The sequence below is a fragment of the Pan troglodytes genome, chromosome 1, assembly GCF_028858775.2.
Source record: "Pan troglodytes isolate AG18354 chromosome 1, NHGRI_mPanTro3-v2.0_pri, whole genome shotgun sequence".
Taxonomy (NCBI): Eukaryota; Metazoa; Chordata; class Mammalia; order Primates; family Hominidae; genus Pan; species Pan troglodytes.
This window is the reverse complement of record NC_072398.2, coordinates 11696139-11712403: the sequence shown is the minus strand read 5'-3', so window position 1 is coordinate 11712403 and position 16265 is coordinate 11696139. Positions and strand designations below refer to the sequence as shown.

Sequence of the window (16265 nt, the reverse complement as noted above, 5' to 3'; positions counted from 1 at the left end):
GCTATACGGGATGGCCTACTGCCCGGCTGCGCTATACGGGATGGCCTACTGCCCGGCTGCGCTATACGGGATGGCCTACTGCCCGGCTGCGCTATACGGGATGGCCTACTGCCCGGCTACGCTATACGGGATGGCCTACTGCACGGCTACGCTATACGGGATGGCCTACTGCCCGGCTGCGCTATACGGGATGGCCTACTGCCCGGCTGCGCTATACGGGATGGCCTACTGCTCCTGGGCTACGTAACCTATGGCTGTACATTTGTACAGCAATATGTACAGCATATTACCATACCGAATACTGTAAGCAGTTGTAGCACAGTGGTATTTATGTACATAAGCTTAGAAAAGGTACAGTAAAAATACAGTCTTATGGTCTTAAGGGACGATCATTTTATCTGATTCATTGTTGACCAAATCATTGTTATGCAGCATATGAAGTAGTGTAGAAATTACTTATTTATTGAATATGTGCGGAAAAAGCTTTTGGTCTTTGACATTTCAATGTTACTCATGATTTATTATTCTGTTTAGATGTTTTCCCTTCTATTGGGTCAGTTTTAGTGAAAAAAATACATATCTATATATCTGTGTATCTATATCTTGAGACCATTTTACCAGATGTTCAAAATTACAGTATAAAGATGTATAAAATGGTTGTGTTTATAATTCCTTTTTTTTTTTTTTTTGAGATAGGGTCTCACTCCATCACCCAGGGTGGAGTGCAGTGGTGATATCATGGCTCATGGTAGCCTTGACCTTCCAGGCTCAAGCAATCTTCCCTCCTCAGCCTCTGAAGTAGCTGGGACCACAGGCATGTACCACCATGCCTGGAAAAAATTTTTAAAAATTTTGCACAGACTGGGTCATGCTGTGTTGCCCAGGCTGGTCATAAACTCCTGGGCTCAAGTGATCCTCCCACCTTGGCTCCCAAAGTACTGGGATTATAGGTATGAGCCACTACACCTGGTGTAATGCCCTTTTCTTAATTTTGTCCTTTTTTCCTTTTCTTGTTGATTAAAGTAGTAGTTGGTAGTTAGCTTATATTTAAAAAATAGTCCTTGAATGTATTCTTGATCAATCTTACTATTATATAAATTATTTTTATTTCTAATGTATTAATTTCTACTTTTATTGCGATTTATTTTTTTCTATTTTACTGATGTTTATTTGATGTTCTTTTCCTCTATTTCAAAAGACGTATTTACCATTTTTTCACCCAACTGCTTAGCAATTAAAGTGTTTATTTAATTTTGTCTTGAGTACACTTTTGGCCATTTACCATTGGTTGTGTTAGGTAGTATTCTAATTTTTGATATTTATTAGATATTTTATATTATGATATTGATTCCATCATTGACCCAAGAGTTATTAAGGAGAGAGTTTAAATTTTTATATGCTTTGGTTTTATTTTCATTCCTGCTTTTCTTACTAAATTCTGACACGGTTCTGTCAGAGAACATGGTTTATACCATGTCTGTTTGCAGTAAATTTAATGAAATTTTCTTTGTGGCTTACTTTATAATTTTCTTAAATGCCCCATGGCTTATTAAAAGAGTTCATTCTTACACTATTAGTTTCTTTCAAGAATCACTTATGTTATATATATCATATATATAATTTTAGATAGATAATATGATAATGATATATGTTTTCATTTTAGATGGATAATATGATTATGACATGTTATATATATACCTATATAATTTTAGATAATACAATAGTTTATATATAATTTTAGATAGCTATATATATATTATATATAAAATTAGTTTTACAAAATCAGAAATAAACTGAAAAGCATGAGTTAAGTTTTAAACAAAAGGGACTCTTAAAATTCAAAAACTTTATCATGTCCTTTTTCCCAGTTGCTATTGTTCTAAATTGGGAACAGATATTCTTACAGAATAAAATTAGTTCTCCTTAGAACGTAGTACTTCTCATTCCTCTGCTATATTCCACCCCTATCTTTTGTCCCCTGTACTCTGCAGTCTGTGAGTATATCTCAATGGCTGGCTCTTAAGGGAGGCTGCCGGACCCAGAGCCAGAGGAGAGCCTGAGTAATGAGTGTATTAGCTCTTAATCTCTGTACAAATGTCACAGAGGCGCTATACACAAAAAAGCTCTTCTCATGAAGTTGGCGTCTTTTCTGTGTGTTTCTTTTCTTACTCTCAGGTCAGATAATAACTTTATTTCTTTATTTTTGGAAAGAGGAAACATAAAGGACATCTTTAATTGTACACTGTAACTGTAGGGTCTCTTCCCTCCTGCTCTTAACAGGGAGGTTAACAGGCAGTAGCCTCAAACTTCACTACTTCAAACGCTTTCATCAGCTACCAGATTTTCTCTGCTTTTTTTTTTTTTGAAACGGAGTCTCACACTGTCACTCAGACTGGAGTGCAGTGGCACGATCTTGGCTCACTGCAACATCTGCCTCCCGGGTTCAAGCGATTCTCTTAACTCAGCCTCCTGAGTAGCTGGGATTACAGGTGCCCACCACCATGCCTGGCTAATTTTTTGCATTTTTATTGGAGATGGGGTTTCACTGTGTTGGTCAGGCTGGTCTTAAATTCCTGACCTCATGACCCGCCCACCTCAGCCTCCCAAAGCGCTGGGATTACAGGTGTGAGCCACCACCCCTGGCCTACCAGATTTTCAATAGTGATTATTCTTATAGAGACATCTTTCTCTCTTTAAATATCATATTGTCTAAACATCTTGCCATCCTCTTGTAAGCAATTATACTGTTTCTGAATAAACTTAGGGGTATAAAAGTAGAAAATATTTACCATGCTTGCTTTGAAAGAATTTAATGATTTTGAAAAATTAAAAGTTTAAAATTGAGCGTATAAACTAGGCTGAAAGAAACCAGACAAGTCACATAGGAGTTTTATTTAAAATGGGTTATTCAATCAAAGAAGTGTAGAAAACAGTAGTCTAAGCCAAGCTAGAATCAGTTTCTTTACTGCAGAATTTCAGGTCTTTAATATACATTGTGAATCTCTAAATCCACGGAAATGATATAAGAAAATAAAAGGATTTCAAAGTTAGTGGCTATTGGTCTTCTCATCCATTATTTAATGTAACATTTAGTTATATCTCTCTGTATACCTGTTAGAGTTATAATTACTAGTTATATCTCCTAGTATTTTGTGGTTCATTTTCAGAAAAACTGATTTGCTCTTTTTATTCTATAGGTAAGAAAATTGGGCTTGAGAGAGACAGAATAATTTAATCTCATGGCTAATTAAAAGCAAAGGGGATTAGAACCCAAGTGAGGGAACTCCCAGGAGACTGGTTTTTCCATTACCCTTTACTATTACCTCCCAGTGTGAAATTTACTTTCCGAAATTACATTCCTTCTAATGAGCAGTGGTTTGCTTCAGTCTCAATTAATAATTATTAATTTGTCTTTAATGTCTCAGTGTTGTATATGTACGTGTATGTATGTTTGCATAAGTTTTTAGATGTAACATGAGGATATTTTGTTCTTGATCCAATATTTTAGGGCTGCATATTAGCTTATCTCCATTTTCGAGCTAGAAAATCACGTAAAGGTGAAATCTATTTCTTCTTTTGCAGCGGCTCTAATTAGAGGAAATCGTAAAAACTGTGCTCAATTTTCCGGCTCCCTCGACTGGTTGATCAGCAGATTGGAAAGACTGGAAGCTTCTTCGGGTATGTTTTCTAGTTTTCTCCTTGTTGTGATAGATCACTCCTATTTTTCTTTGCTTCGTATCCTTTAAGACAAAAAAAAACAAAAAACAAAAAACAAAAAAAAAAACAACTTTGAGTGAGGTGTGGTGGTGTGTACTGAGTCCCAGATACTCAGGAGGCTGAGGTAGGAGGATCACTTGAGGCTAGGAGTTTGAGGCTGTAGTGCACTATGGTCACTGCACTCCAACATGGACAATATACTGAGACCCCATCTTTAAAAAACAAAAAGAAAAAACTCGATGTTTGGTGTAATATAAGTGTTTTCCTTTTAAATTATGTTAAGTATTTTTATTTCTTGAAAAATCATTAGTATTTTCATTAGTCATTTCTGAATAGTCATCTAACAATATCATGTCCATTTATATCTTAAAAAACCTATTTATAAAGCCCTGAAAACCACTAAAGAGCCAGAATTCTCATTCTTTTTCAAATTGATTACTGCTAGTCTATTCTATAAATAAGATCAGTTCGGAGTTCTCATTGTTCTCCTTGTATTCAAAAGATTATTTGGATAGACTGGGGAGACAGTTCATTTTCCAAATCCTAGAGTATAATATTTTATTTAAAGGAAATTTAGTAAATACTAACAAATGGTCTGTATAATAGTAAAATATTTATAGGCAGTCAACCCGATACACACATCTCTAATAAGATGTTAGTTTTATTTCGGTATTGTGGAGACTTATCAATGACTGTGAAGACTTATCAGTGATTTTGGACTTACCAGTATTAAATCAGTTATTTGAACTTGTTAGAGCTCTCTAGCTCACACATAATTGAACTCTCTAGTGCCATAGATTGCCTCAGTGACACCCAAATGGATCTACTGCTCTTCCATCTGTTTGCACAGTATTTCATTATTTGCCTTTCTTTATCACTAATGCCCTCTTATGTTACTTATTTTTCCTCTCAGTTTCCTTCATTAGTAATGAACTTCTTGAAGATAGGGCATGGTTTCATTCATCTTTGTTCTCTCCGGATCTACCATACCATCTGGCACCTATAGGTGTCTAGTATTGTTTGTTGAATGAATGGATGGATGAACATTAAAATTCACTCAAAAAATACCACTGTCCATACAAAATAGTTCTGAGACTTTTGCATGATAAAGACCCACTCAGGGACAGGTTTGTTGGAATTGAATAGAGACAGAGAAACAGCCATGATCAGAGAGAGTAATTTTAAGTCACAGAGAAAAATTTGTAGAGTTTAGATAGTGGAGGACAAAAATGTGTAGAGTTTAGATAGTGGAGGACAAAAATTTGAGTCATAGTGAGTTCTTGGGCACTGCTAGATCGTTGGGTAGCAGAAGTAAGATAGAAATGGAGATTGTTATAATAAAAACAAAAATAATTGTGAGATGAGGGTTTAAGAGTATCATAACATGAATGTAGTGGCTGTGCATTAATTGCAGAATATATTAAGGAAAAACCTGTAACTTCTAGCATAAAGAAGTGACCAAATAAGTGGTACTGAAGCAAAGTCATTGTCTGGGGTAAATACCTGAGATTCATTGTCTTACACCAAGAAAATTAAGGACATGGACACACACACAAGGAGTGAGTTTAGGAACAGAGGTTTAATAAGCAAAAGAAAGAGAAAGGAGAACAGCTGTCTCAGAGAGAGAGAGGGAGAGATAGGGAAAGAGAGAGGAAGAGATAGGGGGAGAGAGGAGAGACAGAGAGAGAGAGAGAGAGAGAGAGGAAAGAGAGAGAGAGAGAGACAGAGAGATATCACGATTGAGAAATCTGGCCTGCACCAGAGTGCACCAGATTTTATAGGCAGGCTTGAGGAGGCAGTGTCTGATTTGCATAGGGCCCAAAGATTGGTTGGAATCGGTATGACATTTGCATAGGAAGACTGGCCAGGAAGGCTGGCTGCTCCACCCTAATCTTATGCAAACGGGCTTTCCACTTGGCAGGTGCCATGTTGCCTGCTCCTTACTGTACACGTGGCTGGCAAGGAGACGGGAACATGGAGCCGCCATTTTGAACATGCCTAGTCCCAGGTGGTCTTTTCCTATTGGCACAACTGCTGGCATTCACCTGTGGAAGCTTCCAACTTGCTTCTCTATGTCTGCAGCTCGATTTTGCAGGCTGCTGTTTGTTAGAAAAGAACACGATTTTGGGACTGCTCTTCATTAAAATGTAAACCTTACCAAGGACTCCTGTACCCTCACTATCTGCCTAAATAATTTCTCCTTAACTCCTGTATCAGTAACAAGATGGTGGCACAGATTACAAAAATGGATAAATGTTTAGGGCCAAGTGTCCAGAATCACTGGAAAGCTACAGAAGACATTTAAAAAATGCTCATGTCTTCTGCTGGACCCAGTGGTATCTGTAAAGAGATAGGTGCAGGGCAGCCTCAGAGCAGAGTGTTAACACTGGCTGAATCAACTGCACAGCGAAATGCTTAACTGGAAAACAGAGAGAGAAAAGGCATGAACAGAGCCAAGCATCCTGTAAGCTCAACCAAGTACAGTCCAGTGTTTTCAGAGTCTTCAGTTTTGTCAGTTACAGGCACAGTTTCATCAGATACAAATTATTATTTGCTGTTGTCTTTTTCCAGTCAATCTGTTGATTGCAGGCATTCCTACTGAAAAGGGAAGCCCTGTGCTCAGAGATAACATAATGAAAGTCAAGGGAAAGAAGGACCCTTAGAGAATATTTAATCTAACATTCTTACTTTAGAGGAAAAGAAACTGAGGCAAAGAACATTTAAATGACTGACTCAAAATCTTAGAAAAATTATTGTTACTGCCAAGGTTAAAACTCAGCTCCCTAGCATCAGACTTGAAATATGTCCATGATACTTTGTAGCTCTTGTTTTTTAAGTATCTAAAATATATTTTGCTGAACAATTTTTTCTACTGTAGTTAACATTTATGCTTTTAATGAACTGTTTTTTCCCCAGAGGAAGTGGTGTTGCTTAGTTTTTAGAGGCAGTAACAATGATGAGATGCACATGTGTATGTATATAACTTATTTCAATTGTGCTTTGCTCTTTACTAAGTGCATACATATGCATCATTTTTTTCCTCTCTGTGATAAGTCTGACGTTGCTAAACACACACTCTCCTCATCTTGTTAGTGCCCTAGCTGCAGATTCAAACTGAAGAATTCTTTATTAGAAAAGGGATCAAAAGTAGGGTTAATTGTCTTCCTGGGATCTAGACCATTCTAGTCTTTACTGCCTTGGCAGGTCTCCAGTGCCTTGGTTGTTTTGGTTGATGGCTGGCCTGAAACACCTAGTTTACCATTGCCAGATGCAGAACAATGCCTAGGATTGCCTTAAAAAACAATATTGGAAATGAAGTGATGAATCATAGGTGAAAAGTTAAATTATATTACAACAACATTTTCAGCTATATTATAGGTATTGCAAAGAATTGTTTAGATGTACATCCTGAAATATATTTAGAATATATTTTTAAGTGAAAATTCATTTTTAGAATGTGTGATAGGATATATTTTTGTAAAAAAAAAGTGAAGATGAAAGTAGAAAGAAATAAATGAAAAAAGGAAAGAAAGGGCAAAAACCCTGTGTAATATGTATATATGTCTTTGCATGCATAGGCTGTAGAAATATGTACACCGCTGTTTACTTTGGTGACCAAGGAGTTCAAATTAGAGGAAAGAAAAAGAGTAAAACACTGGGTTCTCTAGGACAGGGAATTGCTTGTCACAACTTGTGATAAATAGCAAATGGGAAGTCATTAGACCCAAAGGATAGAGAAGAAAGGGTCTAATGAGCAGTAACACCAATTATTTTTTCCACCTTCCTTTTACTTTTTTTTTTTTAATTGCTTTTTCCATTATTCTTTACATTCTACCACTAATTTAGTGGCAGGGACAATAGTGTTATCTACCCGATAGGGCTGTTAGGGGGATTAAATGATTAATATTTGTAAAGTACATAAAAAAGTATTTGGTGGGCGGGTGTGGTGGCTCACACCTGTAATCCCAGCACTTTGGGAGGCTGAGGTGGGCAAATCACCTGAGGTCAGGAGTTTGAAACCAGCCTGGCCAACATGATGAAACCCCGTCTCTACTAAAAATACAAAAATTAGCAAGGCATGGTGGCAGGTACCTGTAATCCCAGCTGCTGGGGAGGCTGAGGCATGAGAATCGCTTGAACTTGGGAGGCGGAGGTTGCGGTGAGCCGAGATTGCACGACTGCACTCCAGCCTGGGCGACAGAACGAGACTCCATCTCTTTCTTTCTTTCTTTCTTTCTTTCTTTCTTTCTTTCTTTCTTTCTTTCTTTCTATCTATCTATCTATCTATCTATCTGGCATATATGTACTTATTAAATTAGATCTGTCCATCCAATAATTCCAGTTAGATTCGTACAAAGTTGCCTGGCTGTAGATATTACATATTGTAAGAGGCCTTTTATCAACATGGTGTTCAGCTGCAAATAAGGGAAAGTTCTACTACCCTGACCCAAACTAGGAAGGAGCGGGGCAGTCAACAGCACATGAGTTCCATGCCATCGACCACCCAGGCTCCTGCCATTTCTCCTTTCCTCAGTGCCCCCTGCCTGTGCGTTGTTTTCTCTAATGCTGGCAGATGGCTGCAGCCTACAGGTTACTGCATCTTTACTCCAGGCAAGAGGATTGAGGTAGGACTCAACCAACGGAGATACTGATAACGACAAGCATTACCTCTACATTTACATGGCCAATAGACAGACCTCTCTCTAATATTATTACAAACAGTAATATCTTTTCAACATTTCATGAATTTACTTCCAAATATGATTTTACACTGTCATGAATCATAGCTCCTGTCATTTCTGTTGCCAATAGTGAGAAAAAAAAGCTGATGAATATGGAAAGGGGAAAGACGTGTGAGTAGAAACACAAACAGCAAAGCTGGAGTAGAGGCTCCGGGAGTTGACAGGTGCAGGAAGCTGAGCTGCACACACACACACACACACATATATATATACACACACACATACATACATATGTACATGCATACCCCTACCTGTTGGGCAAGGGGTTTGAAACAGTTTCAGTTTTCCTGACAACGTAATTGGTTTTACCTCAAGCCTTTCCCACTCAGTGTTCTATATATGCCTGGGACCACAGTGATTAAGAAGTCAGAGTGAATACCTTTACAGACAACCAGAAACATATTTAAGGCTTGTGAAGAAGATTGTGTAGATTGCCTAACTTAGCGCACTTGAACCACATTCTCTCCTCCCTTCTTTAGTTTTAGAAGCCGAAAAGCAAAATTCTCAAAATCTAAACCTCACTTAAAACTGCGGGTGCCCATGTTGCCCCATTCTGGCCTGTAATATCAGCTAAACTCCCTAGGAGAGCTTTGCTTCCCAAAGAAAGCCTTTCTAGGAGAAAGACTCAGGCCCTACCTCAATCTCTTGCCTGGAACAAAGATGCAGTAACTGGCAGGCTGCAGCCATCTGTCAGCATAAGAGAAGACACCTCACAGGAAGGAGGGACTGAGGAAAGGAGAAATGGCAGGAGCCTGAGTGGTCGATGGCATGGAACTCATGTGCTGTTGACTGTCCGGCTCCTTCCTAGTTTAAGCCAGAGTAGTAGGACTTTCCCTTACTTGCAGCTGAACACCAGGTTGATAAAAGGCCTCTTACAATGTGTAATATTTACAGCCAGGCAACTTTGTAAGAATCTAACTGAAATTACTGGATGGACGGATCACATTTAATAAACGTGTGTATGCCAGATACTATTTTATATGCTTTACAAATACTAATAATTTAATTCTAACAACTGTGTAGGATAGGTAACATTATTGTCCTGTCTAATAGATGAAGGGACTAAGGCTCAGAGAAATTCAATAAGTGAGCTAACACAGAACCAGCTCCCGGAGCCAGGCAGTTTGGCATCAGTATCCTCGATCTTAATCACCCCACTGTGTTCTCTAAAGATTCTTACTGAGTATGAGATTATGAATGGAAATTAAAATATATATAGTTATATTGATGGGGTGTTCTCTTATTTTGGGGTTCTGTTTTTGTGGGTTTTTTTGTATCTTTTAATGAGCTAAAATTTCTAAGCAGGCTTTCATGGGCTTTCTCTTGATCTTAATTTCTTTGAGCCTCCTGGTGTATTCTTAAATTCCCCAATTATATTTACATTTTTAAATACCATGGTGAGAAATGATCTGAGGCCCCAAAGTGAGGAAATAAGAAAAAGTGTGGGTGGTGGTAGTAATAAATAGTTTATAGTGGAAGTGGAAGCAAAAATTATACAGAGGCACATTACCAACACCAAGGGAGTTTTTTAAAATTTATTTTAAATTGACAAACTATAACTGTATAGATTTGTGGGATGCGGTGTGATGTTATGATGTATGTATATAATATAGGATGATTAAATCAAGCTAATTAAATATCCATAACCTCAGATACTTGTCAGTTTTTGTGGTGAAAGCACCAGTGACACCAGTCACTATGTATACTAACAGTATCTGATCAGTTCATACGCATGACCACTCTGAATTCCTTTGGGGAATGAAAGATAAATTACATATTTTCCCTGACTTCAAGTGTGTCTAGTGATTATGTCGCTGGGCCAAAGTTAATTGAAAAGACAAAAGATTGGTGTGAGTAAGTACAGTTGATTGAGTTGATGTATTTCAGAATGGTGGCGTTTTCTTCTGGATGTTCTCAGTCCTTGAAATACGATTTGGGGGCAAGAGATAGCTGACTAAAAACAGTTAGTCAGGAGGCTACAGAGTATTTCTGAGTTTGACTTTTTGTGCAGTCTGTTCCCTGCACAGTTTTGCAGTGATGAAAGTGGTCTCTCTTTGGCATTCCTGCCATTTCTTCCCCTCTCTTAGTAAGTGCCAGTGAGTGAAGTCCTGTCTGGGTTTAAACCAAAGAAGGAGTCTTTGAGGCTGCTCGTGGTGGCTCATGCCTGTAATCCCAGCACTTTGGGAGGCTGAGGTGGGCGGATCACCTGAGGTCAGGAGTTTGAAACCAGCCTGGCCAACATAGTGAAACCCCGACTCTACTAAAATACAAAAAATTAGCCAGGCATGGTGGCAGGTGCCTGTAATCCCAGCTACTCAGGAGGCCGAGGCAGGAGAATCACTTGAACCTGGGAGGTGGAGGTTGCAGTGAGCCAAGATTGCGCCACTGCACTCCAGCCTGGGTGATAGCGTGAGACTCTGTCTAAAAAAAAAAAAAAAAAAAAAAAAAAAAAAAAAAAAAAAGAACGAGTCTTTGAGTGGGCTCCAGATACCAAAGCTTCATGCTCATGTACAGTACAACTTGTGGTACCTGTAAATAGGATGGTTTAAAGCTTCCAAAGTCCTTACAATTCTTTCTTGCAGAGTATAAGTTCATCATTTTTCAAAGATGAAAAAGTTGTAAGCTGTGGAATAAATTGTGCCATAATCTTGTGTAGCAGGAAGTTTTCCTCCTTGATATTTACTTAAGTGTGGGCAATTGAATTAGAAAGAACAAGAGCTCACATGATATTTATTGTCTGAGATCCATTATTAGTGATGCAGAAATCATAGCTAACTGATTTGAGTAGTACCAACAATTCAGGCAACACTATTGACTTTCTCCAGGGTTAGTTTGGAGGTGGGATACCAGCAACCTGTGCTCATTCACTACTTTTTTCTGATTTTATTTTCCCTTTGCATAGCCCTTTAGGGTGGCATTCCACAAAAATCTTAGTTAGCCAGAGGAATAAAAGAGGAAGTCTTGTCTCGTAAAACCCACCAAATCCATTAAGGGCTTACTTGAGAAAAACTGCTTATTAGAAAACAAAATCAGCCGGGTGTGGTGGCTCACACCTGTAATCCCAGCACTTTGGGAGGCCGAGGCAGGTGGATCACGAGGTCAAGAGATCGATACCATCCTGGCCAACAAGGCGAAACCTCATCTTTACTATGAATATAAAAATAAGCTGGGCGTAGTGGTGCGCACCTGTAGTCCCTGCTACTCAGGAGGCTGAGGCAGGAGAATCGCTTGAACCTGGGAGGCAGAGGTTGCAGTGAGCCGAGATCACACCACTGCATTCCAGCCTCACGACAGAGTAAGACTCCGTCTCAAAAAAAGGAAAAGAAAACAACATCACAACCAGTGATGTGATTTGCACATCCACCTGGCCTGTTTCTAGTCTCCTTTGGGAACCAAGCTTAAGTTTCATTGTCAGGGACAGAACTGAAGTTTTGGCTTTTAGGCACTGTTACTGACAGATGGCTATTTATTACCACTGTCTGGTCTGACTGCATCTTGCTCATACCATTCTAGTTATTAAATATTTTTAGCATCACCCTTGGTCAAGTAATTGCATTGGGTCACTTGCTTTCCGTCAAGTTTAAGTGTCTGTGACCTACCTAAGGTACATTGTCATGGCTTAAAGCCTCTGTGTGGGTCTGAGTTCATAGATGCTTCTCTGCATTGTGAGTAACTTAGTCCAGTCTTCTCAAGCCAACTTGCCTCTTGATGGCCCTTTTAGTACCTAAGCTTTTAAAGTGAGAGCATATGAACACAGTAGTCAAAAGAGGGAAGTCATTTGCCACCCACCCAAATGTTCCATCTGCAGTATCAAGGCAGGGTGCACCATTGTCCAGGCAGTGCCCTCAGGGTCAGTGTGATATAGTGAAAGTAGTCTTGATGGATATTAGCTGAGGTGCTTTGGCACCCATGAAAGGTACCTGCTCTGGAGAGAGGTGACCAGGATGAGGTCTCAGAGTGTAGTCAGCCCATTAGGATACAATGTCCTAATTGTGGGCAATAGGGCCTGTTCCAAAGTTTCCTACTATTTCATTATCAAAAACAGGGTTCATCCCTACCAAGACTGACTCATCAGAAATGGCAGCTCATTTTAAAATCATTCTATTTCTATCTTCTTTGCTGCTATGTTTAGGAGAAGCAGAGCTCATAGGTTACAGGTATGGACTTTGGAGTTGGACTGGCCTAAGTCCAATCCCAGCTCCACCGTTTATATAATAGCTGTATGACCTTGACCAAGTCGCTTAGCTCCTCTGTGCTTCCCGTTTTTTAACCTGTCAATGGGAATGGTAAAAATATCTGCCTCAAAGTGCTCTTAGTGACACTACAAATGTGCTTATTAAATTAAATGTATAAAAATACCACAGTACACACCTAGCACCTTTTATTTTTGGATTTAGCAGTTGTTGGTAGCTACAAGATTAATTAGATTTTATTAAAAGCAAGGTTTTCCCACGTTCATACTGCTAGGATATGATATGGAGAATTTCAGATGGAAACGCATAATAATAGCAAAGGCTGATACAAGTTTTACTACGTTTTGGATACTGTTCTAGTCTCTTTAAATATATTAACTTAATCTACACAATAACTTTACGAAGTGAATAATATTAGTATTCCCATTTCACAACTAGGAAACTGAGACATGGTGAAATTGTCTTTCCAAGGCCAGACAGCATGTAAGCCACCGAGGCAGGCCTTTAGGGACCCCCCTACCCTCGCTTACCATCTGGCTGCAAATTTCATGCTCTTTCCCTTCATAATAGATAATGTCTCAGTTGGGGGCCAGCGGGATGGATAGTGATGGAATGAGTGTGCACTGTATGTTACTCGAATGTGATGAAGAAATAGAATAACTCTCTCATGTAAATAGGCAAGTTCAACTGTTGCAGATCTGTAGAATTTCAGTGAAAGTGAAAGTGTTTTCTGGAGGCTTCCTAACCCACCTAGCCTCCTTTGTGGCCTTACTACCCCTCTCTTGAGTTACATTGGATGATGCAGGCTTAGTGGCGAATGATTCAAAATACTACTCTTCATTAAATCACAAAGTGTTTTGGTCTTCTGGTAGTACTTTCTCATATTCTCAGGCCTGAAGTGATTTGCTCAGTTTTCCAAAAATACATCCACTTTGAAATGCATTAAGTTGTTGTATTTCACCCTACACATACTGATATATCTCACAACTATATACCATTCTGCACACAGTGCCCTATCTAAAATTGTGCTTTTTGTCAATGTATTGCACAACCTTTCTCCTTCCTTCCCCTTACTTTACACTTGCTAACTACAACAACTAGACTATTCTATGCACCTTTATTTGTTTTCTTTGCGATCACTGGGAATGATGCGCTTGGTTTGTCTTTATACTGCAGGAGAACTTTTAAAATTGATGTAACGATGAAGCTGATACTATGCTCAGTTTACATTTCTGCCCAAAATGTTAGCTGTCAATATATATTTGCTGCTTTGAGGTACACATCTTTTGGAAGAACTGATTAATCTGTATTTGTCTTGCTCCAGGGGATCCATCTTAAAAAATGCTCAGGTGTATATGTCTTGTAAACCTTTGAGTAAGGCTTTAGGGCAAACAATTACATCTGCCAGCATTTCTGTGGGTACTGACGTTTCACAGGGAGACCCAGAGTCTTAGACTTTTGAACATTATAATGACTGCATAGTTTTTAATTGTGCAACCAAGGAAATCTCAAGTGAATTTAGGGCACTGTGCTGAGAGTGTCATATGCATTACTCCACTGGATTTCCACAGTTACTCTATAAGGTAGGTTTTATTACAATTTCCATTTACAAATGAAGAATCTGAGGCTACACAGCTCAGATGTTACCTTTTCAAGGTAAAAGGAAACTAATGGACCTAGGATTGAACTTCTGTAGTCTGTCTGTAAGCTCTGTGAGAGCAGGGATGAGGCCAATTTTGCTCCTCATTTTGCTCAAACCCTGGACCTAACACAGTGAATGGTCCATTTGATGTACTCAGCGATGCATGAATGAATAAATGAAAGAGACCCCCAGAAAACCAGAACCATGATTGTTAACAGCAAGATAGTCGTATCTGGCGGGGCATGGTGGCTCATGCCTGTAATCCCAGCACTTTGGGAGGCTGAGGTGGGTGGATTAGTTGGGGTCAGGAGTTTGAGACCGTCCTGGCCCACATGGTGAAACCTCGTCTCTACTAAAAATACAAAAATCAGCTGGGTGTGGTGGCATGCGCCTGTTGTCCCAGTTACTTGGGAGGCTGAGGCAGGAGGATCGCTTAAGCCTGGGAGGCAGAGGCTGTAGTGAACCAAGATCATCTCAAAAAAAAAAAAAAAAGAATATCTTGAAGTATTAATGATTTCCTATCTGGCATTCAACATTTTCTTAGGTTTTGAGATGTGGCAATTTATACAAATAAATGTTTGTATAGCATAAAAATTCTAATACCGTTACTCGTTGTATAATGAACTGCTTTTAGTTGACATTCTCTTTTCTTTTAACTGCACTTTAACTTCTATAGTTTGTCTATTTTTTTATAAATCATGGTTCCTTAAACTGAAGGCAGCAAACCATCAGGGGCCTAATTAAGGCTGCATAGTACATTATAATTACAGTGCTCATTTTATGTGTTTTATTTCAGCTAATTTACTCCAGGAAACTCTTGACTCATATTCATCTTTTCTTCTAATAAAAGACTCTTGGTCCATCATTTTTGTTTGTCTGTTTTGCAAATGCATCCATGATATTCCCTCATTCTGTATATGAATAATGATGTGATCCACCTTTTATCTTCACTAACTTCCATTTTTATTAATTTTTCTCTCCTTTTCTTAATTTTGCCAAGCCGTGTTATATTTTAATTTTAACCTCTGTTGCTTTTTTCTCCTTTTTGGAGCTTTATGAGTGCTCAAGATTTAATGGGCTTATTTTCTTCTTTAGCCACAAAACCAGCATAAAAATATGAAGCATATGTAATTATGTATTTTGGTAATTTGGCTTGAGCCCAAATCTCTTGGAATTGTTATTTTTAAGTGTATATATATATATACATATATGTATGTATATATATATATATACATATATATATTCATATCAATTTATTTTTCTCACTCTATTTCTGTGACTTACGGAAACTCTATTTAGAGTAACGTATTTATTTCATGAGTTAACCCCCTGTTAACAGGAAGCAAAATGTGCACTGCTTCTTTTTTCTTTTCTTTCTGATTATTTGTAAAGAATAAAAAGTTAAAAAAATAATTTATCAGTTTATCTTATATTGAAACTCAAATGATTTCTTGACTTCAAATTTATACCCATTTTAAACAAACAAAAACATTTTTCTCCGGCTCAGTGGTGATTCAGTTTGTGATACACAAAATTCACTGCAAACATTTAAAAAGATGTGTTGTAATTATGCTATATATTGACTCATTATTCAACTCTTGCTATTTGTTTTGGGTAGACCCAATTCTCCTTGGTAGGAAGAGCAAACTAAGCTTCCAGTTAGCTCAAGCTAGAAGTTTCTATAGTTCCTACTTTCTCATTTTCCCTCATGGTTGTGCTTACTCTTGAAAATAAGACAACTTAGATGCAATGCGTAAGTTGTCACTCATTGGCAGTTTAATTTAAACTCGTGGAAAAAAACAACAGATTTGTGCCTTTACAGAACCCTCTCAGATGCACAGGCCCAGATACAAATTACTGCTTTTACACATAACTCAGATTCTTTCCCTTACAGCCTCACCATTGCTGTGTAGCAAAAAAAAAACACCTCCCAAACTCCTTGGATCTTGTGCCAACATGGAACTAGCTAGA

General features: G+C 38.4%; 1 protein-coding gene and 1 non-coding gene across 23 annotated transcripts in view; both read left to right on the top strand.

The window, feature by feature from the left end:
* RYR2 (ryanodine receptor 2) overlaps nt 1–16265 on the top strand; it is a 788912-nt gene that overhangs the window by 418190 nt on the left and 354457 nt on the right. For all 22 annotated transcript variants that reach the window (XM_063790296.1, XM_063790294.1, XM_063790292.1 and 19 more), the window contains one exon: nt 3583–3678. In XM_063790296.1, coding sequence (XP_063646366.1) covers nt 3583–3678 — 96 coding nt within the window. The remainder of the gene's footprint in view (nt 1–3582; nt 3679–16265) is intronic.
* MIR4428 (microRNA mir-4428) lies at nt 5607–5719 on the top strand. The gene has a single exon (NR_106654.1). It is a non-coding gene; the product is annotated as a microRNA mir-4428 (primary transcript).